Source organism: Tenrec ecaudatus (assembly GCF_050624435.1).
Source record: "Tenrec ecaudatus isolate mTenEca1 chromosome 11 unlocalized genomic scaffold, mTenEca1.hap1 SUPER_11_unloc_2, whole genome shotgun sequence".
NCBI classification, from domain to species: domain Eukaryota; kingdom Metazoa; phylum Chordata; class Mammalia; order Afrosoricida; family Tenrecidae; genus Tenrec; species Tenrec ecaudatus.
The window spans coordinates 1,500,340-1,520,026 of record NW_027457630.1 but is presented as its reverse complement, the minus strand read 5'-3'; the positions used below and the strand labels follow the sequence as shown (position 1 = coordinate 1,520,026).

At 38.5% G+C, this 19,687-nt stretch overlaps 1 protein-coding gene across 4 annotated transcripts in view; it reads left to right on the top strand.

The window, feature by feature from the left end:
* Positions 1-19,687, top strand: part of LOC142435924 (thyrotropin-releasing hormone-degrading ectoenzyme-like) — a 334,108-nt gene that overhangs the window by 257,957 nt on the left and 56,464 nt on the right. For 2 of the 4 annotated variants that reach the window (XM_075539963.1, XM_075539961.1), the window contains 3 exons: positions 8,169-8,316; positions 10,045-10,142; positions 10,593-10,700. In XM_075539963.1, the coding sequence (XP_075396078.1) occupies positions 8,169-8,316; positions 10,045-10,142; positions 10,593-10,700 (354 nt within the window). Of the gene's footprint in view, positions 1-8,168; positions 8,317-10,044; positions 10,143-10,592; positions 10,701-10,908; positions 12,356-16,012; positions 19,436-19,687 lie in introns of those variants that run through there. The other 2 variants (XM_075539964.1, XM_075539962.1) reach the window with 2 other exon arrangements.

Genomic DNA, 19,687 nt, shown 5'->3' with positions numbered 1-19,687 from the left:
GGTAAGAAAGAGCTTTATATAATAGAGTAATTATATATTAAGAAAACATCCCATCCCAGTCCAGATCAAGTCCATACGTCCAATATTAGCCTATATTTCCAATACCAGTCTATAAATTCCTCTTCTGACTCATGCGACACATGCACTGACACCAAATGAAGGAAGGTCACAGGTCAGTAGGTGGGAAGTCTTGTGGATCCAGTGGCAGTGGAAGCATCTCAATGCTGGTGTGGGCCTCCACATGGTTACTGCAGCTCCAGGGCTATGGCTGCATCAGTGTAGCTCCATCTGGCTTGCCAACAGGCATGTCTCGCCAGGAGTGTGGGTCCTCCTCCATGGAGCTATTTATCTCCATAGCGCCTTCAAATGAGGTCATCAAGATGTGACCTGTTTGACAGGCTAAACTCCACCCCTTCACGCTTAAGAGTCTAAAGTTGACACTAAATTATGTAACCACCAAATGAAGAAAGTAAAAAATTTGATGAAACGTGAGGGAAAAAAGGAGAAAATTAGATGGGCAAAAACTCCAAGGAGAAGACTGTTGGAGGTAGAGCAACTGACACTATTCTTGCCTTCTAGTATCAAAGGAAACCACAGTATTACTTTTAGGTAGGTCTTTTACCAGTCAGAGAATAAAGAACAGAGATGTTTGCATAATGTCCCTACTATCTTACTCACTTTACAACTATTTCTTTTTGGCAGCCACCTGGCTATTCAAAACTATTGATTACGCAGCATTAACCTTTTCTTTTACACTCTGATGAATAAATGAAATTAGAAAAAATGTTATGAATATAGCTCTAATAATTTTTTTCAATCCTGCTGTTGTCTTTTAACCTTACAAAATGCTCAACATTTTAAAAAGTCATTATTTCTATGTTTAATATACCTAGCAAATGTACTTTGTTTTAAAATAACTTTGAGATTATATCCACAGTTTAATTTAGATTGAAACCCATGCATGAGGTGCCTATTTTGTGCTAGATTCTGCTTTAAACTTTGAGGATAAAGAGATAAAGTTTGCATCATTCTCTTCAAGACCCTGCATCCAATGAGGTGGAAAGTTAATATTATGATAGAATTATGATTGTTAAACATCATGAGTAAATGTGTTATAAAGTTATTATCTGAGTCCATAAAAGAAGCACCAAGTCTGTTTCTCCATAAAATGTTTCTGGAGGAGAAACAAACGAAAAGAAATGGGGAGGCCCAATAGTGGAGGAGAAAGAGGGGAAGCTGCGTGGCCTCTGCAGCGTGCACGCGGCCAGCTTCAGGGGACAGGAGCCTTTGACAGCTCAGCACTGCCGGTCAGATTCTTCTTTATCTAGAAAATTGCCGTGTGGATGGCTGGCAACAATACATCCTTGCTGTATTTTCTTTTTTGTTCTATGGTTTTCAGAGAACTATTTGGGTTTCCATCCTATAGCGTAGTATTTTTCCATAAAGAACCTATAAATAGCTTTTAATAATGAATAATAACGATTTACAGATAAAAGTTGGTAAGCCTTTAATTAAACATTTAACAAATGCTTAAAAAAAAAAGCTGTACCCTAAGGGACAATGATAATGTTTTCTGCATATATTGTACAATATTTAATAGGATGTTCATTAGTTTTTAAATGTACAATCAATTAATGAAAACTGGAAAGAGTCTGGTCAGAAAAGTATAAGGATTATTATTTTTCTCCCCAAGTTTCATGCACTCAGAAATCAATTGTTTAAAAAATAGTACAGAAAATATACTTATTTGTTTATAAGCCGTGGATCTCAGGAGATTCAAGTGTTCACATTTGCAGAATTTCATAATGGTTTTAAAACAGTGGTTTGGGATCTGAGATGAAAACAAAGCTCATAAGATTAATGTATTTCAATATCAGCATATATCATCTAATTTAAATCATCTTTTGAAATATATATATTTTAACCATTAAATATATATTTCTTTGCAAGTTCTGGTGAATTAGGGAAGAAAGAAGGTAAGTGATGGAACATTGGCTTGGGAAGAGATACAGTTGTATTTGACAGTTTTTCTCTGTTTCTTTAACAGTCTACATTTGCTTCCCTTCATTATTGTATTTTCTTTAATTCCTAAATAATTCTTCTGCTCATCCCACCTGAACAGTATAGAAAATAGGAGATATCATCTACAACCTTTTCATAATATATTAATAACACATTTAATAGTACATGAAATATTCTTTAAGTTTGTTTGTTTTTCATTTTGTTAGCAACGTTTTCCTGTAATGATGAAAATTTAGGAAAACTGCATTTCCACATCCGGACCTTAAGTGTACTCCCTACCGTGCTAATGACTTGAGCTAATGGAGTGCTCCATTCAGTGGAACCCACAGTTTGCTTATATTGATTACATTATCAGTAGTAGTAATCACAGATACCATTACCAACCAATTACACATACACATATCTAAGCTAGGTGACTTATTCACTAACATAATCTCTTACGATTCTTAATTTTGTAATGAAGCTGATCATCTCCTTGTCCAATTAAGTGTAACTACATAGTTTCATTGAGTAGGCTTGAATGCAAGTATATTGAATTATGTAGTGGGTAATTACTTGCATATGTTTGTAACAAGGCCAAATGAGGGCAATTTGAGTGTAATCTGTTTCTGATTCTATTTGAGAACTGCACTCGGGAAGGTTAACTGCTTTTAAAAATAGACCCAAACATGTATGTGGAGCAAACATCACAGAAGTATATGCCCCGTTCTCATAGCAGAATGGAGTTTACTAACTGGTACTCGGCCATGCAACCAGGACCCAAGGCAGTAGACTCCCTGGAACCTTCGAGATAAAATTTCCAAGGTCACCGTGGAAGGTTCATTCCAGGGAAAAACAACTTAGAGACACTCTTGAAGTTTTCTATGAGATAAACTAGGGGTAAGGCACAGTTATGTTCTACTTGCTAAATCTTCGACATGAGACCACACATGACTACCAGGGGCCATCACCTGTCAGTTGCCCTGCTTTGATGACTTGTACATTGTTACGAAGCTAGAAGCTATGTCACCACCATTTCAAACACCAAAAGGAATATATGAGCATGACAGGTTTGGACAGATCTTTCAGGCTAAGACAATAAAGAAAGACCTGGAAATCTTAATATTGGCCAATTAAAACCTCTGGGTAACAGTAGAATTTATCATTATGTTATACATTAGGGCTGTAGGGAGACTTATTAATAACCTGCAATACACAGATGTCACAATCTTGCTTGCTGAAAGTGAGGAGGACTTGAAGCACTTCCTGATGAAGAAGGATTGCAATCTCCATTGTGGATTACAATTCATTATAAAGGAAACCCAAATCCTAACAACCTGACCAAGAAATAACATCATGAGAAATGAAGGAAAGATTGAAGTTGTCAAAGATTTCCATCTTGTTTGGATCCAAAATCCATTCTCATCTTAGCAGCAGTTAAGGTATTGCTTTGGGTAACTCTGCTGCACAAGACATCTTTAAAGTGTTGAAAAGCAAGGATGTTACTTTCAGGACTAAGGTCGGTCTCACCTAACCTATGGTATTTTCTGTTACGTCATATCCATGTGAAAGTTGCACACGGAATAAAAAACACCGAAGAAATCGATGCATTGGAATTATGGTGTTGGTGAAGAATACTGAGAGTTTCACGGATGGCCAAAAAGAGAAGCCAGTCTGTCTTGGAGGAAGGAAAGCTAGAATGCGTATTAGAGCCAAGGCTGGCAAGGCTTTGCCTCACATACTTTAGACTATTTTAAGCAGAGGCTTGCCCCCGCAGGAGGAGCGCATGCTCGGTAAAGGAGAAGACCCTTAGTAGGATGGAATGACACAATGGATGCAGCATGAGGTTAAACAAAGCAACAACCATTAGACTAGCACAGGTCCGGGAGGTGTTTTGTTCTGATGGACAGAGGGTCGTGATCTGTCAAAACCAACTCAAGTGCAAGTACTAACAACAAACAACGAGCTTGTGTGTCCTCAGAATTTCTCAGCCTACTACATTATAGATATGATGTTGTTAGGTGCCGTCAGTCTAGCTCTGACGCATAGCAACCCTACGCACAACACAACGAAGCACTGCACGGTCCTGCACCCGCCGCCCAGTTGTTCCTGTGCCTGAGCCCATGGGAGCAGGCACTGTGTCAGTCCATCTACTTGAGGGCCTTCCTCCTTTTGCTGCCCTTGCACCTTACCAAGCATGATGTCCTTCTCCGGGGCTAGGTCTGTCCTGACAAAATGTTCGACGTATGTAAAGCGAAGTCTTGCCCTCCGTGCTCCCAAGGCCCACTCTGGCTGTCTTGCAGTACAGATCGGTTTGTGCTTCTAGCAGCACTTGGTACTTTCAATATTCTTCTCCAGCTCCACAACTCAAGTGCATCTTGTCTTCTTCTTTCTTCCTTACTCAACGTCCAACTTTGACATGCAAATGATGCCATGGAGAATGCCATATCTCGGCTTAGATGTACCTTTGACCTCAAAGTAACATCCACATTTGTGAGTACTCTAAGGAGGTCTGTGCCGCAGATTTACCGAATGCAATATGTTTTTTGATCTCTTGACTGCTGCTTCCAGGAGTATTCATTGTGGATCCAAGTAAGACAAAATCCTTGACCACTTCAATCTTTTCTGCCTTTATCATGATGCTCTCTGTGGGTCCAGCGATGAGGATTTGGGGCTTGCTTCCATAGAGGGTGAAGACTGCACTCCTCGCTCTTTCTCCACACGTGTTCCAAGTCCTTTCCACTGTCAGCAAGGTTGTGATGGCTACATACCCCCGGGTGTTAGTACCTTCCTCCACTCTTGATGCCACACTCTTCTTCAGATTGTCCAGTTTGGCTATCAGTGTGTCATATCGAGGTGGTGCTTGGGTTGCTGTGATGTTGGGTGCTGTGTCACTGGCATTTCAGATGCCAGCAATCACTCAATGGGAAAGGGTTTCAGAGGAACTTCCAGACCAAGAACAGACAACAAAGAACTGCTCATCTCCCCACAGATTCGAAGCACTGTCACATGAATATGTTACTTAGAGGAAAATGGGGAAGCCAAAAGGATATCTTGCAGTTCTATATTCTTATTTCAATCTTAACAAAAATTAGGATGAGATTTATTTGTTTTATTTTACAGAGTATAGGTGGGAGATGTGGTCTATACTCTTCAAATGAATGTTTCTTTTTGTACAGGATTTATGCACTTTTGATTTGTGGTTATATTTCCCACAGAGCATAAGTTATTAAACACTGTGAATCTGTTTATAGAAATGATGCAAAACCAATGAAATATAATTGACATAACACCGGATAAATCAAAAAGTATTCCTACAAGGAATTAGCCCATATATGCCTGAGTTTATTCCAAACAGCACACATTTCTGTAATCGGTGGAGAGCTGCAGACAAGTTCTCTCAGTAATGCACTTGCGATAGTTTTATTAGTGTCTTCAAAAATAGGAGACAGGTGCCATGGAAAGTCATGACTTTGAAATCGACTAATAGCAAATATTTAATAAAGTTTATATAGATAACTTCCCAAATCATTGAATCTGTGCAACACATTCGTGGGAATGAACCCCGACAAAAACAATTTTTTCACATGGATCAATCATTTTTAGGAATATCAAGAAGACCTCAAAATCCACCAATAGTTCATGAAGATCATTGAACAGTGTGATCCAGAGAGCAAGATCCGGTGAAAGCAGTGGCTTCCCAGGGGATCTGTTGAGCCCGTTAACTTCAAGTCAGTGTAGTCAGCTCCATAGGAAATCACTGCTACTTTGGCAGTCCTAAAGGATTGTCTTGATAAGCTTTCCCAAAACATGCAGGATAAGCATAGGTACTTATTATGAAGATAGTCCAAAGTGATGAAAAACTTAATTGATAAGAAAACATCCAAGAAAAAGGTGCACGAAGTAATTTTTTCCATGTCAGTAATATTATTATTGTTTGTTTTCAATGACATCAGGGTCTGCCCTATGTGAATTTCATCTGGGAGCCCTTACCCTATCCACTCTATAGGCCTGATCTTGATATTTTAGATTTCATTTTATTTCCAAAACTCAGAGAACTTTGAAAAGGAATACAAATTGAGTCCCTCAAAATTACCAAAACTGCCAGTTTGATATTGTGTAAAGCAGAGAGCAGAATTCTTTCAGGAAGTGTTATAGCGATAGGAACATTTCTTTCAGGAGTGTATAGACCTAGATGGAAGATATGTCAAGGAATAATAACTTTTATCAATAACTTAATATTATTAAGTTACAATAATAATATTTTCTATAATAAAGAAATACTTCTTTACTTATTTTCAAACTCATGACAATCTGTAGAAATGCAGATAAAAATTTTTGCATATGGAACTGAATTTGAAAACTCCAAATAATGTATCTAATTGCTAAACAATTTTATTTTTAGAAATATTTTTCTTCAGCATAGAATAATGGATTTTTAATACTTTTTTCAATGCCAATATAACATAATCCATGGCATATGTTAAGTGGAGGCAATTTTATGACCAACATACTAATTGATGTTTATAATTAAAAACTCAGGGAGACAAATGATTTAAAAGCACAAAATATTGGACGACATGGCTCTTTTGGGAAAGAAAATCTAGTAATTATTTCTATAAAAATTGTATACAATTTTCATTAGGAAGTTACTCTTGAAAGAAAATTTTAAATATGATTGAAATGTGACTCCAGGGAAGACATAAAGCTCTTTATTTTTGTTGCCATGGTCAACTTTCATGCTGTTCCTGACAGGATGTGTAGAATGGAAATTGTGCAAGAAGAGTGTTACACATATAACCATATATAAGCTATATTAGCTCTAGGAAATTTGGAAATTATCTAAGAATTTGGGGTACTTTTCACAGTTCCTTTTACTGAGGATGAACTTGCCCCACGAAGTCTGTCTTCATATCTGGATTTTATCTTGAATATGATAAATGTATCTGGAAGCTAATGTTCATTTATAGAATAATTTTTGCTTGACACATCAAATTTGGACTCAATAATGTGGCAAACTAAATAATGTTCCTTTGTTAATCTAATAGGTTATGATCATGGTTCTCAAGTCTTAAAATGTATAGTTTGCCATTATGTGTTCATTTCAGATTTTTAAAATTGATGAATTGGGTGAGCGTTTGCTGAAAAGGTCCGTTTCTCATGCAGCAACCCACAAACATTTTGTTTCACATCACTGATTGCGTTTCCCTCCATGTAACACCACGTATCCCAATCCCTGCCGGTATTTCCACTTGTCAATGTTGTCCTTGGGTAAACACTGCCCTTTGGATCTCTCAGCGGTTGATGGTTGAGAAATGGGTGTGCCTTCTTGAGAAGTGCCGTTTATGCTGCCTTGGTTCTGTAAGACTTGTGTATGCAGTCCACCAGCGAGGAGAGATACTTACTGTGGCTTTTTTTGGGTGGGGAGAGGTCAGGGGCAGGGGGTAAGGATTGGCTTTTTAAATACAAACCGTATATATTTAGATAATTCTCAAGAGATACATTTTAATATCTTCCAAGAAATCTGACATTGGTCCCCAAAGGAATATGAAATCATCTTGGAAATCCAAAGAAATCCAAAGATGATAATATTTAAAATTTTTTGTTTTTGAATTCTTTTAGAATCGTACTCTGATTTTTTTATAAGTGTTAAAGAAAGCAGTGCAATTTTTAAAAGCAGATACGAAATGCTTACACTGCAAGGTAGCAGTCAAAACTCTTGAGTTGCTTTCTATTATCTAACCCTGCTTTTTAAAGCAATCATGACACAGAACTACATGAAAAGCAACAAGAATACGTGGAGAAACCAAAATTTCAAGTCAATAAGCAATTATTTTTTACTTTTTACCTCTGAACCATTTCTGTGAATGAAAATAAAAAGGGTTGATTTTTATCCAAATTCAACAATCTTTCCTTTTTAAACATACAGCGTCTAGTTTTTCTGTGTGTTCGTTAAATTTTTAACTTACTATATGTATTAAGGGACGTTGCCATCTTTTGATATATTTAAAAGGTGAATCATTGTGTTTTTAAACACTAAGAATGGCTTCTTTATTCTGTGACAAATCATGCTGGTAGTCTGTTATTTGTATATGTAAAACCTTCCTTTTTGCCTTATCATGTATCTGTTACACACATCATTAACATTCTGTTCTTTGTTTGTGCAGAGCCGGCTACTTGCCTCAGAATATTCCCCTGGAGATGATCAGATACCTATCTGAGGAAAAGGATTTTCTTCCTTGGCATGCTGCCAGCCGGGCTCTTTATCCTCTGGATAAATTGCTGGACCGCATGGAGAACTATAATGTCTTCAATGTAATCATATATATTCTCTTACTCTCATAAGATAAGCTGTTATTTTCCTATTTGCTATTCACCATTGACTCTACGTTATTTTCGTTCTTTCTTCTAATTTGCGTGATTACTTTTGTCCTGATTTTTCTTTTCCACACTGATGAAAATTATTCGAAGAAATTTATTACAAGCGACATTTTTTTCCTGCCTCAAAGTGTCAATTAATCTTCAATGAATGCTTCGGAATTTAAGAACAAATATACAGAGCAAATCCTTAAAGTTCAACCGACTTCCCGATAGTTAAAGGACGCCGTGTTCACAAAGGACTTCCCCTGGTTAGAGAGGGTCCAAAAATCTAGCAGAATATAGACAGTTTCAGCAAGGCTTCTTAGTCATTATTTTTATCCAAAAGGGCAGAGTGAATTCAATTCACTTCCTTAATTAATGAGGATAAGATCAACATTGAGGCCAAAGCCCATTCATAATTGGGTCCAAGGGGACACAGGAGAGCAAACAACAGATAATCCAAATAGACGTGAGGACATGACACACGTTCCAACAGCCTGACCAGATTTCCAGAGCTGAAGCCTGGGAAACCAAATTGCACTGCTAACACCAACTAATCTAATTTAATCATCACTTTAAATAAGATTCAGATTAAAGACTGTTAATAAGCTTTTGATTTCCAAATTTTCTATCAGTTGTGAGGCTTTGCATATGACAATACGTTTCTGTGCCGTCTATTATCTTTGCTCACTGTTTTGCTCTCCTTCAAAGAGCCTGTTTCTGTCTTATAAAATCGTCTTGTGACATATTGGCTATACTGACTAACTTACGTATTTGGAAACTATATTTCCACGTCATGAAACTGGCTATTCAAGCCATTCTAAATGTCAGAGAGCCATCACAGGTCCTTCTTTCTTACCCTAAGCTAAATTGAAAGCCCCCGGTTAGTTACTTGTGGACAGGGACAATCGTGCCATGGCTATCATTAGCTTTGTCTCAACTATTACATCAGACGCTCAAAGAAATGTGGCGTTTCCATTGTGGTACAAATAATATCTACTAGAGAAAGACATATACTTTTCTTTTTTCCTTAACAAAACACACTGTAATGAAATTTTTGTAAAAGTAACACACATTTTTGTGTAATTTTTAGTTTTAAATAGTGTGTGATGCCAGACATTTCATTTTCAATAAAAGTTAAAAATTGCTTTGAATATATCATTAGCTGAATCGATTGTTGATTCTGAAATACCATGTAATTATACTGAAGATCATTCTGTGGCTTTCAGTTCAACAATAATAGTCTGTAGGCTGGCTGGGCCTACATAATACTTTAAGTATATTCTACTGGTAGAAAATAAATGTTATGTGCTCACGTTCTTATAGCATATCTATAGTAAATCTTATAGATATATAGTATTTCTTATAGAATATCAAGTCCAAGTATCATCAACGTTACTATTTATTCATTTGGTTGTAAACATTGTCAATGTTATAAATCATTCTTTTGTCCAATAGGAAAAGTAGACTTCCAAATTTTGATAGTATTAGATCTGTGTGTCCTGTATTTGAATTGCTAAGTTAAGTAACATTGTAATTGGGAAGTTATTGTGCTCATAATTTCAGTGTTATTTGAAAGCAGCTATATTTAGAAAGTGTGTTTTTGTTATTATAACATTTTAGTGGTCAGAATAGAGATGTTTCAAGCTGACACCATCTTTCTACCTTCCTTGTTCCATTTAGGAATATATTTTGAAGCAAGTGGCAACAACATATCTCAAACTTGGATGGCCCAAAAATAATTTTAATGGATCCCTTGTTCAAGCATCTTACCAACACGAGTACTGTATTATTTGATTATTCTTTCAGTTTCTCCATGAGCTATACAATAAAATCGTACTAGTGGCATTGTGGTTTTAGCTGCATGAGATGATCTTTCTTTCACGCTTGATCTTTCATTTCCGTTTTCTGGGAGGATCGCTACGGGGCAGCAGGTCCATTGCTTGACACGAGGACCCAGGTGTCCTTGCCATGTTTAATGTGAGCTCTGCCTTAATGAAGTAGTGAGATGGACTTATACCCTCCTCTGTGTACTGATTCCAGATCTGACTTTTATAGATCTCTGCTTAATTGTCTCTTCACAAGTAGTTTGTAATTTCAGAATCTAAAAAGCATCTATCTTTATGTTCATTCTTTACTAACCAACTGTTTATTTAATGTTGCCCCGACTTTCTCTTCAGACAGTAACACTGCTGTTTCATTTCATTTTTCTTCCTTTTAATGCCGTCTAGAGAACTACGCAGAGAGGTTATAATGCTGGTGTGCAGTTTTGGTAACAAGCACTGTCACCAACAGGCATCAACACTTATATCAGATTGGATTTCCAGCAACAGGAACAGGTAAATTGAAAACAGTCCTGTGTTGCTCAGATGATTTCAAACTGCTTTCAGAGTCTCAGTTGATGCATTCCATTTTCAATGCTGAAGTATTAGAGAGAAAGCAAAGGGATGTTTGTTCTGGTTCATAGTTTCAAATACAATGGCTTGAAAATAACAATATATTTCAAGTTTTAGGCTATCTTTCTTAATTTATGCCCTTATGTTTCAGGTATGAAGCTAAGTCAACAAGTATTGTTCCTAGTGTTTCAGCTCATGCATACTTGGGTCCATCCAAAACAACATGTCCCTGCCATCAGTGCTATAGAGGAGTTCTCTAAGTTGAATACTCACCCTAGTCTCATGAAGGCATTAGACTGAAGACAAAAACGATAACAACCACATCTCGCTGCCATCGGTCAATTCTGACGTTTAGCAAGCTTATAGGTGGAAGAGAGATGGGGTTTCCTATTCCTATAAAGAGTTAAAGTCTTGGAAACCTACAGGGGCAGTTCTGCTCTGACTAACAAGGTCACTGGGGCTGAATTGACTCTGGGTTTTCCAGCGGTCGATGTTTATGGAAGCAGACAGCCTCATCAGACCATTCTCCCTCAAAGTAGCCCGTGCCTTTACACTACTGCTCAATGCAAACCTTACGAGGCCACCAGGCTCCTTCATTAGGACAGTCAGGTGCAGTCAAGAAAAATGTCCAGTCAAGGCAGTGGCTTTTGCGGGGCCCTATTAACCCATTGAAATTCAAGACAGAGCGATCAGCCAGAAGGTTATGGCAACTGTTTATTCATACTTTTTATCCCAAAAGAGTAATTCTGATAGATTTTCTTGAAGGGCACTGAACAATTACAAAGACTTATTAGGAAGAAGCTGAAAAAAAAAATGGAAACAGCATCTGTGAAAAAAAATACCAGGAAATTTGCCCCAAGGAATTATTTTTCCATCCGAATGATGCACCTGCTAATTCTTTGGGGGTGGAGGAGGCTATTATGAGAATTTTCTTGGGAAAATTTACCCCTTCCAGCAAACAGCCATGATTTTGCTCCTTGAGATTTCACTTTGTCCCCAAATTTCAAAGGGAATGTAAAAGGGCATGATTTGAGCCCAGCAGGTTACCTAGCATGCTGTTTGGACTGGCTGTAAATCAAAGGACTGGGAAGGCCTTAGAATTAGAGAGATGGAAACACTGGATTTACGAGTGTGTAGAACTATGTCAAGAACCAACAACTGCCTTATACTTTGATATTTTATTAATAAAGATTTCATTTTGATATTTTTGTTTTATGAGATTTATATGGTTTTATAGCAGTCATTTTTATTTACCCTTGTGCAAAGCACCGGCTTGTTTCTAGTTGTGATAGCTTGGCCGTCATTCCATGAAAGGAAATCATTAAATTGGGGGAATCTCATTAAGGCTCTTGATAAAACCATGTTATTCTTTCAGAAACATTTATCTGCATATGTTATAAGCAAAGTAGCACAACAAACATGAATATTAAAAAATACAAATGGAAAGGAGATCTTTATTCTTTCAGTGATCCCTGGCAGCGACCTTGAACTTGTATCTTATCTGAAAATTTCACAGTCCAACAGGTCACTAGTGCATAATATGTGGTTAAAGTAATTTAATGTAATTGTTTTCAGAAAAAATTGAATATTAATGAAAGAAATATTAAGCATAAAAGAAAAATCCATTTATCTTCTTACTCTAGTGTTTAAACTTTCTGTAAGCATATTTGTAAAGATTTTCATACTCCTTTTTTTCATACATTGAACTACAAACGCATGCCCCACTCCAGTCATTGGCCTCTGTGTTTATTAATGTCAGAAGGGAAGGGCAGGATAGGGAGTCAGAGGACTTTATCGAGATGACGCCTGTGCCTCATAGGTGAGTCAGGGATGACCATCATGGACAGCAGAGGCAAGGTCTCGTTCCAGATGAGCACAGAGAACAGCAGAGTCTCTATAAGCTGCTATGGAACAAACTGGCATTTTCCTTGTCAGGAGTTACTTATGTTTAAATTTAGTATCTAAATGGCTCCAGTTCAAAGGGTAACTATCCTGTTTTAAAGGTTGCTGAGGGAAATATTTCACTGCAATATTTAGTAATTTGTCATAATTTTCATATCCCCTAGCATTTTTCTGTTTTCCCTTTAAGTTAAGTTAATCATTTTGAGCCTTGTACTAAGCTATGAGGGAAAATATTTTATCATTATATCTCTCAATTGATCCATCATATAATTGATGACAGTGATTAAATGCTTCATCAGTCTTCTGAAGAACTAAAAAAAAAATCTTCATTTAAAAAATATTTTCCTAGTGATAATCCTTTTGCTAAGTCTCTGGAAACTATTATATTTGACCTGAACATGTTAAATGAAGTTTTTTCCTCCGTATTTCTTATCCTGCCCTTCAATTCAACTACATATTACTAGGTTATAAAAATAAAATGTAGAGCTACTTAAAATCAATACATGCCTTTTATTAGAGTTGATAGTTGTAGTTTAAACTTTCATTTTTTAAAAAGATTCTTGATATAATTTTAAGCTTATAAAAAACTTGTGAGTTGGTTACTTTTTGACCCTTCAATGAATATACTCACATTATCATATAGTTTTACCTTAAACCAAAAATTGGGCTTGTACCATTGCTTTCACTGTTTCTATGAAAACAATTAAGTCTATTACCATTTCCTACATTTAAAGATACAGGTTCTTAATGTACTGTTTTATAATATTGTACTGAGCACCTCTTAGTGCCAGGTGGGAAAGCAAAGAAAAAAGTGAAGTTCAAATTAAAAAGAGAGGCAGTGCTCCAAGTAAAGAATTTTCCTACATGAGTAAAGCAAGTACTAAGCAAGAGACAAGGTGTAAAATGCCTTCCTTCTTTAGAGGACTTGCTCTCTGACGCATGAGCGTGACTAGGGGGTGGTAGAGGTAGGTGGTTGGGGGCTGCAGGTGGAATACACCTGAGTTGACATTTAGCTGGATAATCCTGGTGATTTCTCAGTTGGGAACGTGAAAAACCATCACTTCTGATATGTCAGTTCATTTCAGTTTTGATAACTCTGTCATTTATTCATAATGAAATAATTAAATTTGGACCCAATGCATGAAGGTGATTTTGTCATTTCCTTCATCATTTTTATATCTTCTTGCATCGCTTGCTTTTGCAAGTCGGCAAGTAAACCTGCTAAGTGGAACTAACTGTGTTTACTAAGATTTGCTCAACCGACCAGATGACAGATCTCAGCATATACAGGTAACCTCCTGCAGTGAGGGCACTGGCGCCACTGAGCCACCTCTGAGTGAAGATCAGAGGTTTAATCTGTGTTTTTCAGATGACAGCTTAATAGTAAAGCAATACTAGAATCTGGTTGCTGATGCTGAGTTCAACTTTCTTAAATTGAATCAATGAAGGGGATAGCATAGTTTCTTTTTAAATGAACCTGAAGCAAAACATCAGTCAGCTCTATTTTTTCTTGTTTAATTCTATTTTTTAAGTAACAAGTAAAAAAGCATAATCATAAAAGTTAGGAATACTATACAGGTATATTTTCTACTAATAACTGAGAAGTGGGTAGTTAGGGTTAGGTTCAGGGTCAGGGTCAGGGTCTCTGTAGGAGAAAGACTTGCTGATATACTTCCACAACAATTACAAACAAGAAAGTCTTACCGGGAAGTTCTACTCTGTCCTGTAGGATTATTATGTGTTGAAATTAATTGCATGACAGTGGAGTGGACATTACATTACAAAGAAGCATAATCTGGATATATTGGGACAGGTGTATAATCCCTGGTATGAAACTCCAGAAAACTGATGGTGTCAAAAAAAAAAAAAGTAGTTCAGGAGAGGCTAATGACACCCAAAAGTGCAATGAGAGAAAATGTGAGAGAAAAATTTAAGATGTACAGTGGATGATAAATTGAATGAGCCAGCATTCTTATCCGTGTTAAAATATTCAAATGTTACAGTGTGTGGAATTGTAATGGCGATGCCATGCATGAAAATGGATTGTGTTACATCCAGGTCTGGTTAGGCTCTGATTTGGACACGAAGTTCAGCAGAATGCCACATTTCAGAAACGAGACAGAGTGCCAAGCACACAGTGGAGAACAATACAAATGATAAAAAGATCTTGAAAACATGAGCTATGAGAGGAGCTGGTGAGCCCTGAAAATTTCACTCTAAAATAAATGTTAAAGGCATAGAAAAGACGATATCCATTTTTATATGTACAAAAAGCATAACAAAAGGTACAATAATTGGTTTCTTTCACTGGTTGGTGCAAATTAACAAGAAATAATAGCCCTAAGTATTGCTGGGTAAAATATAGGGAAACATTATTACAGCAGATGCATTATAATGTAAAATCTCTGAATTAGAATGCTATTGGGATGTACAATTAACCACATAGAAATCACAATATGATAATATGTGGTTTTCGATGAATAATAAATTTAACCAGAAATTAAATGCCTGTCTAAAACACAGACTTTTAATTTTGTACTAATGTATTATTTTAAAAATAATTTTAAAAGGCACAGTTTAAAACCTGAAGCCTATTAAATATAAAGAATTAACGGAGAGTAATATAGATCACCTATCCCAGAAATTGATGACTGGTATCTTCACTCTATTTGTAAAAAGTACTCTGAAACAGCATAGTACCTGGTAGCTTGTAATTATCCAACTGAGTCGACTCTATTTCACCTCATGAGGACCTTAGAGGTGTGAGAGTAGAGTTGTGGTCCAGGAGGTTTCCAGTGGCTTAGTTTCTCAAGGGCAGCACTAGGCCTCGCTTCCCGGTGCTTTTGGAAACTGGACCTTTCACTTAGCAGTCCAGTGCATCACCAGCTCCCTGTCCATTGGGTAATTAGGGAAAAGAGGTGTTACAGTTTAAAAGCAAAGAGAACTAGAGTAGATGCTGACTCTAGTCCAAGACTCTGGTATTGGGTTTCCAACTGCAAGGTTGGCATTTCAAACCTACTGGCCACTTCACGGCAGAAAGGTAAGGCGACCTGCCCCCACAAAAGTGACAGACTCAGAAACCCGAAATAGTGTTGTGAGAAGCTACGGTCGACTAAACGGCAGTGGGTTTAATGTTGAAAACTGCTTTGGCAGAGAAAAGATGAAGATTCATCAAAAGATTGTTGGCCCATGCATGTGTTGACTGAAGGCAGTGAATTTTGGCTCATATGTATTCATGTGTTCTTTTGATTTATAAACGTTACTCTCTAGGTTTTGATTTTGTAGTGTTTATTCCAATCAGTTGTTTATAGAAATGACTGTGCAAGATCTCATCATTTTATGTCATTTTGCAGATTACTAAATTAAAAGCCCACAAGGATTACGTCATTTGCCAAGATTATACCATCGTAAGTGGTGTAGCTCAAGTTCCATCCTCAGCCTGCCACGTTGTCTTAGTCAATTCTGTGATGGTATATAAAATAATCACGTGGCAATAATATATGCTTACTTAAAAATCGTTTGAGAAAACAACAGTCAAACTCCAGTACTCCCTGCAATTAGTATGTGCAACAACGTTATGCCCATAGCCAATGTTCCTTAAACGTGAAGTCATCTCAGAATTACCAGGACTTGCTTGATTCTGCGCCGCCCCCCACTCCTAGACTTCCTGGATCAGTAGATGGGACGGGACATGGAGGCATGTGGAAATACCAGTTGTCGTTGCCCCCAACGGCCACACTTTGGGGACGACTGCGGTGGGTAAAGGTTTCTGCCTCCAGTGTCATCGACACTGGTGATCACAATGGAATTGTTCTTCTAAAGAAGGTTCCTTAGTTCCCTTATTTAGAGCATAGCGGTATAATTACCAATAACTCACGTCATCAGAGTCATATGACAGAATGCCTATTTCATACCTGACACTGTTCAGAGTTACCCTCTGCTTACTTTGAATCCCCCAGGGCATCAATATGGGGATTGTTATTGCTGTTGGGTGAACTTTCATTAACATACTGACGATGTGATTTTTAATGGTGAAGTATGAACAGTAACCGTCACTGAATGCATTCGTTCCGATTCTTTGGGAGCCCTGGCCGCGTGGTGGGACCCTGTCGCCGGGCTGCCTGCAAGGTCAGCCGTGGGAAACCACCAGCCGCTCCAAGGAAGAAAGACCGTACTTTCTACTCCTGCAGAGATTTCCCGCCTCGGAAGCCGTGAGGGTGGTCCTGGCTGCCTGCAGGGCCAGTGTGAGCCCAGTGCCAGGGCAGTGATTTATCTGACTTTCCTTGGGCTCTGCCTCCTGGCAACCCCGCATGTTACAAAGCAAACTGCTCCGGGGGGTGTCTTGCTTGTCTTCGCTCCAAGGAGCAGGTCACAGGGCCTGTGCGGGCAGTGCCACGGGACGTGTTTTTACATCAATGGTTGGGTGAGTGAACAGGGCATATGTTCGCACTGTCTAGGCGTCCGCATTCGAATAGCCTCCTTTCAGAAGATTTTCAGAACTCCCCCACGAGCTCTCCCACAAGTCGGGGAGAAAGAATGGGCTCTCTGCTCCCACAGCAAACCCACAGGGGGCTCTGGGCTGGCATTGACTCCATGGCAGTGCGTTTGATTTTTTTTTTTAGTTTTATAAGATTTTAGGTTTACAAGGACTAACAAAAACAAAATATTATCTTAGGAATTCTCCATTATGAGCAGTGGGGGGAGCTTTAGTTTTTCTCCAACTTTTAGAGAGGTGGCCTGACTTGCAGGTAAGCATTATGTCTGCTGCTTTGCTCGCCTTAATTCGTTGCTATCTGTGGTCCCTGCCCCTCCATCAGGAGTGGCTCCTCTTATCTCAGAGAATAGATAAGCTCTTTCCTTGTGACTGATCGCTGTTCATCAGCTGAGATCCTTGGGTGAGAACAGAAAGATAGGGACACAAAGGGCTCTTTGCACTGGGACCTGTGTATGATCAGGGCGGGAAGCTTATGTGTGGTCCTTCTGAAACCAAGATTCCACCTTATTGTCCATGTTTCCTGTAAGGAGGTCGTCTTCTCCCTCCCCTTGCACTGCTTGTTCTGGTCTTCCCACAATGCACTGATCCACTCCAGATCATCACAGGGTAGAGTCCTTATATACATTCGCCGTAACTGCCACTTCAGTGCTCGGTCGCTGGCACCAGCATTTTGACCAAAGTAAATACAGACTGTAAGGCAGTAATGAAAAAACGGGCAGGGCCACCAAGGCCGTGTGTTAAGAATTTTGTGATCCATGAGTCAGGAACACTGGCGGCGTAGTGGTTACACGTTGGGCTGTGATTCACAGTGTCAGCGGTTTGAAATCACTAACCACTCTGAGGGAGAAAGACGGGGCTTTCTACTCCCTTAAACTGCCCATCCCTGCCTTCAAGGTGATGCTGAGTCACAGCCAGCCTGTAGGACAGCGCAGAACTCTCGCGGGAGTTTCCAAGACCACGACGGGAGTAGACAGCCTCATCGTTCCTCTGCAGATTTGCTGACAATTTCCCCTGCTGACCTTGCGGATGGCAGCCAACGGCTAACCACGAGGCCACCAGAGTCCCTGTTATCAAGAGTTACAGCCTCAGCCACTCACAGCGACGCTTGGACCCCATACTGCGGGCCTGATGTGGATCAGCCTACACTAGACAACAGTCAGTGAGAGGAACGAGAAATATAAAACCATGCCTAGTTTCCATAAAACAAGCAGTACATCATTGCATGTAACTGCGTAAGTTGGAAAGGAACTTATGGGCTAGTGTTGGACTTATGGACTTGAGTTGGACTGGCCTGGGATATTTCCTTGAAATAGAAATACTATAGTGACTTCTTGAAAGAAAACTATTTATTGCACATATATGAGTGGCACTTGATTTGTGTCTCTAGTCAGCCTGGCTTACATCCAGTTCACTGCCATCAAGTTGATTCCAACCCTTAGCAACTCTATAGGACAGGGGAGAGATATCCCTGTGGGTTTCCAATACTGGAACTTTGTATGGGAGCAGAACTGCTGATCTTGTGTTGAGCAACCCAACTGGGTTGGTTCTGACGCATTATGTTTGTAACCACTATACCACTAGGGCTCAGCTGTGCCTTATTCCTCAAAGTGACATCTTTTAACACTGGAAATTGATCTTCAGCAAGATCTACCAGTGTACTCGGTCATGTGACTTATTTTCTTTTTACACTGTCTTGATTGTCATGTGAGGGAAAATCTACAGAGTAAATTGATTTTCCTTACAATTCATGCAATGTTTTATGATATTGATTGCAATACCTACAATGCAATACTACTTTTCCTATTGCCTCCCTTTGTTTGCCGTTTCCATTGGTCTTTCATTCTCATTCCTTCCTGCCTTCTGAGTAACTCCCTGACAAATGCTGGGCTCTGAATTGTACATCGTTGACAGTATAGGTCTCCTATTTGGGGGCTGAAAGTTGAGCCATGGAGGTGAGGTCAGGTGTCAAATGGGAATTCCACTAGTGCCTTTCATATCCTAAGGTTAGTCTTCTTATTTTGAGTTCTACATTTTCCCCAGTTGATCCAGGGCCTACTACTGTGAGCACTTTCAGAGCAATCTGCAGTGAGAACCCTATGCTATCTTGGTCTTCTGGACTCAGCGCTGTGGAGCCGGGGCTTCCTGTGGTCAGTGAATCCCTTTCATCTTCTTTTGATGCTATCTGTGTAATTCTGTATTTTGAATTTCTCTTCCATTTTTTCAGCTAGTGAAATGCACATGCTTTTCATTTTTGCTGTCCTAATTCCAGGTCTTTGCACCTTTTCATATAATTCTTTATTCCATCTTTTTGAATTCCCCTTTGAAATTTTATGTTCAGCTTCTTTATTCAGCGTCTTTACTTCATCAATTATTTCTATATTTCTCTCTCTCTCTTTTTCGTACTTCATCATTTCTTTCATTGGCTTCAGCTACTCCACATTCAAGGTGACATCCATTTTGTCTTTTATTTAGTTTCTATCTTTTTAATTATCTTTGAATTTCTTTATTTATGATGTTCTTGATATTATTGCAG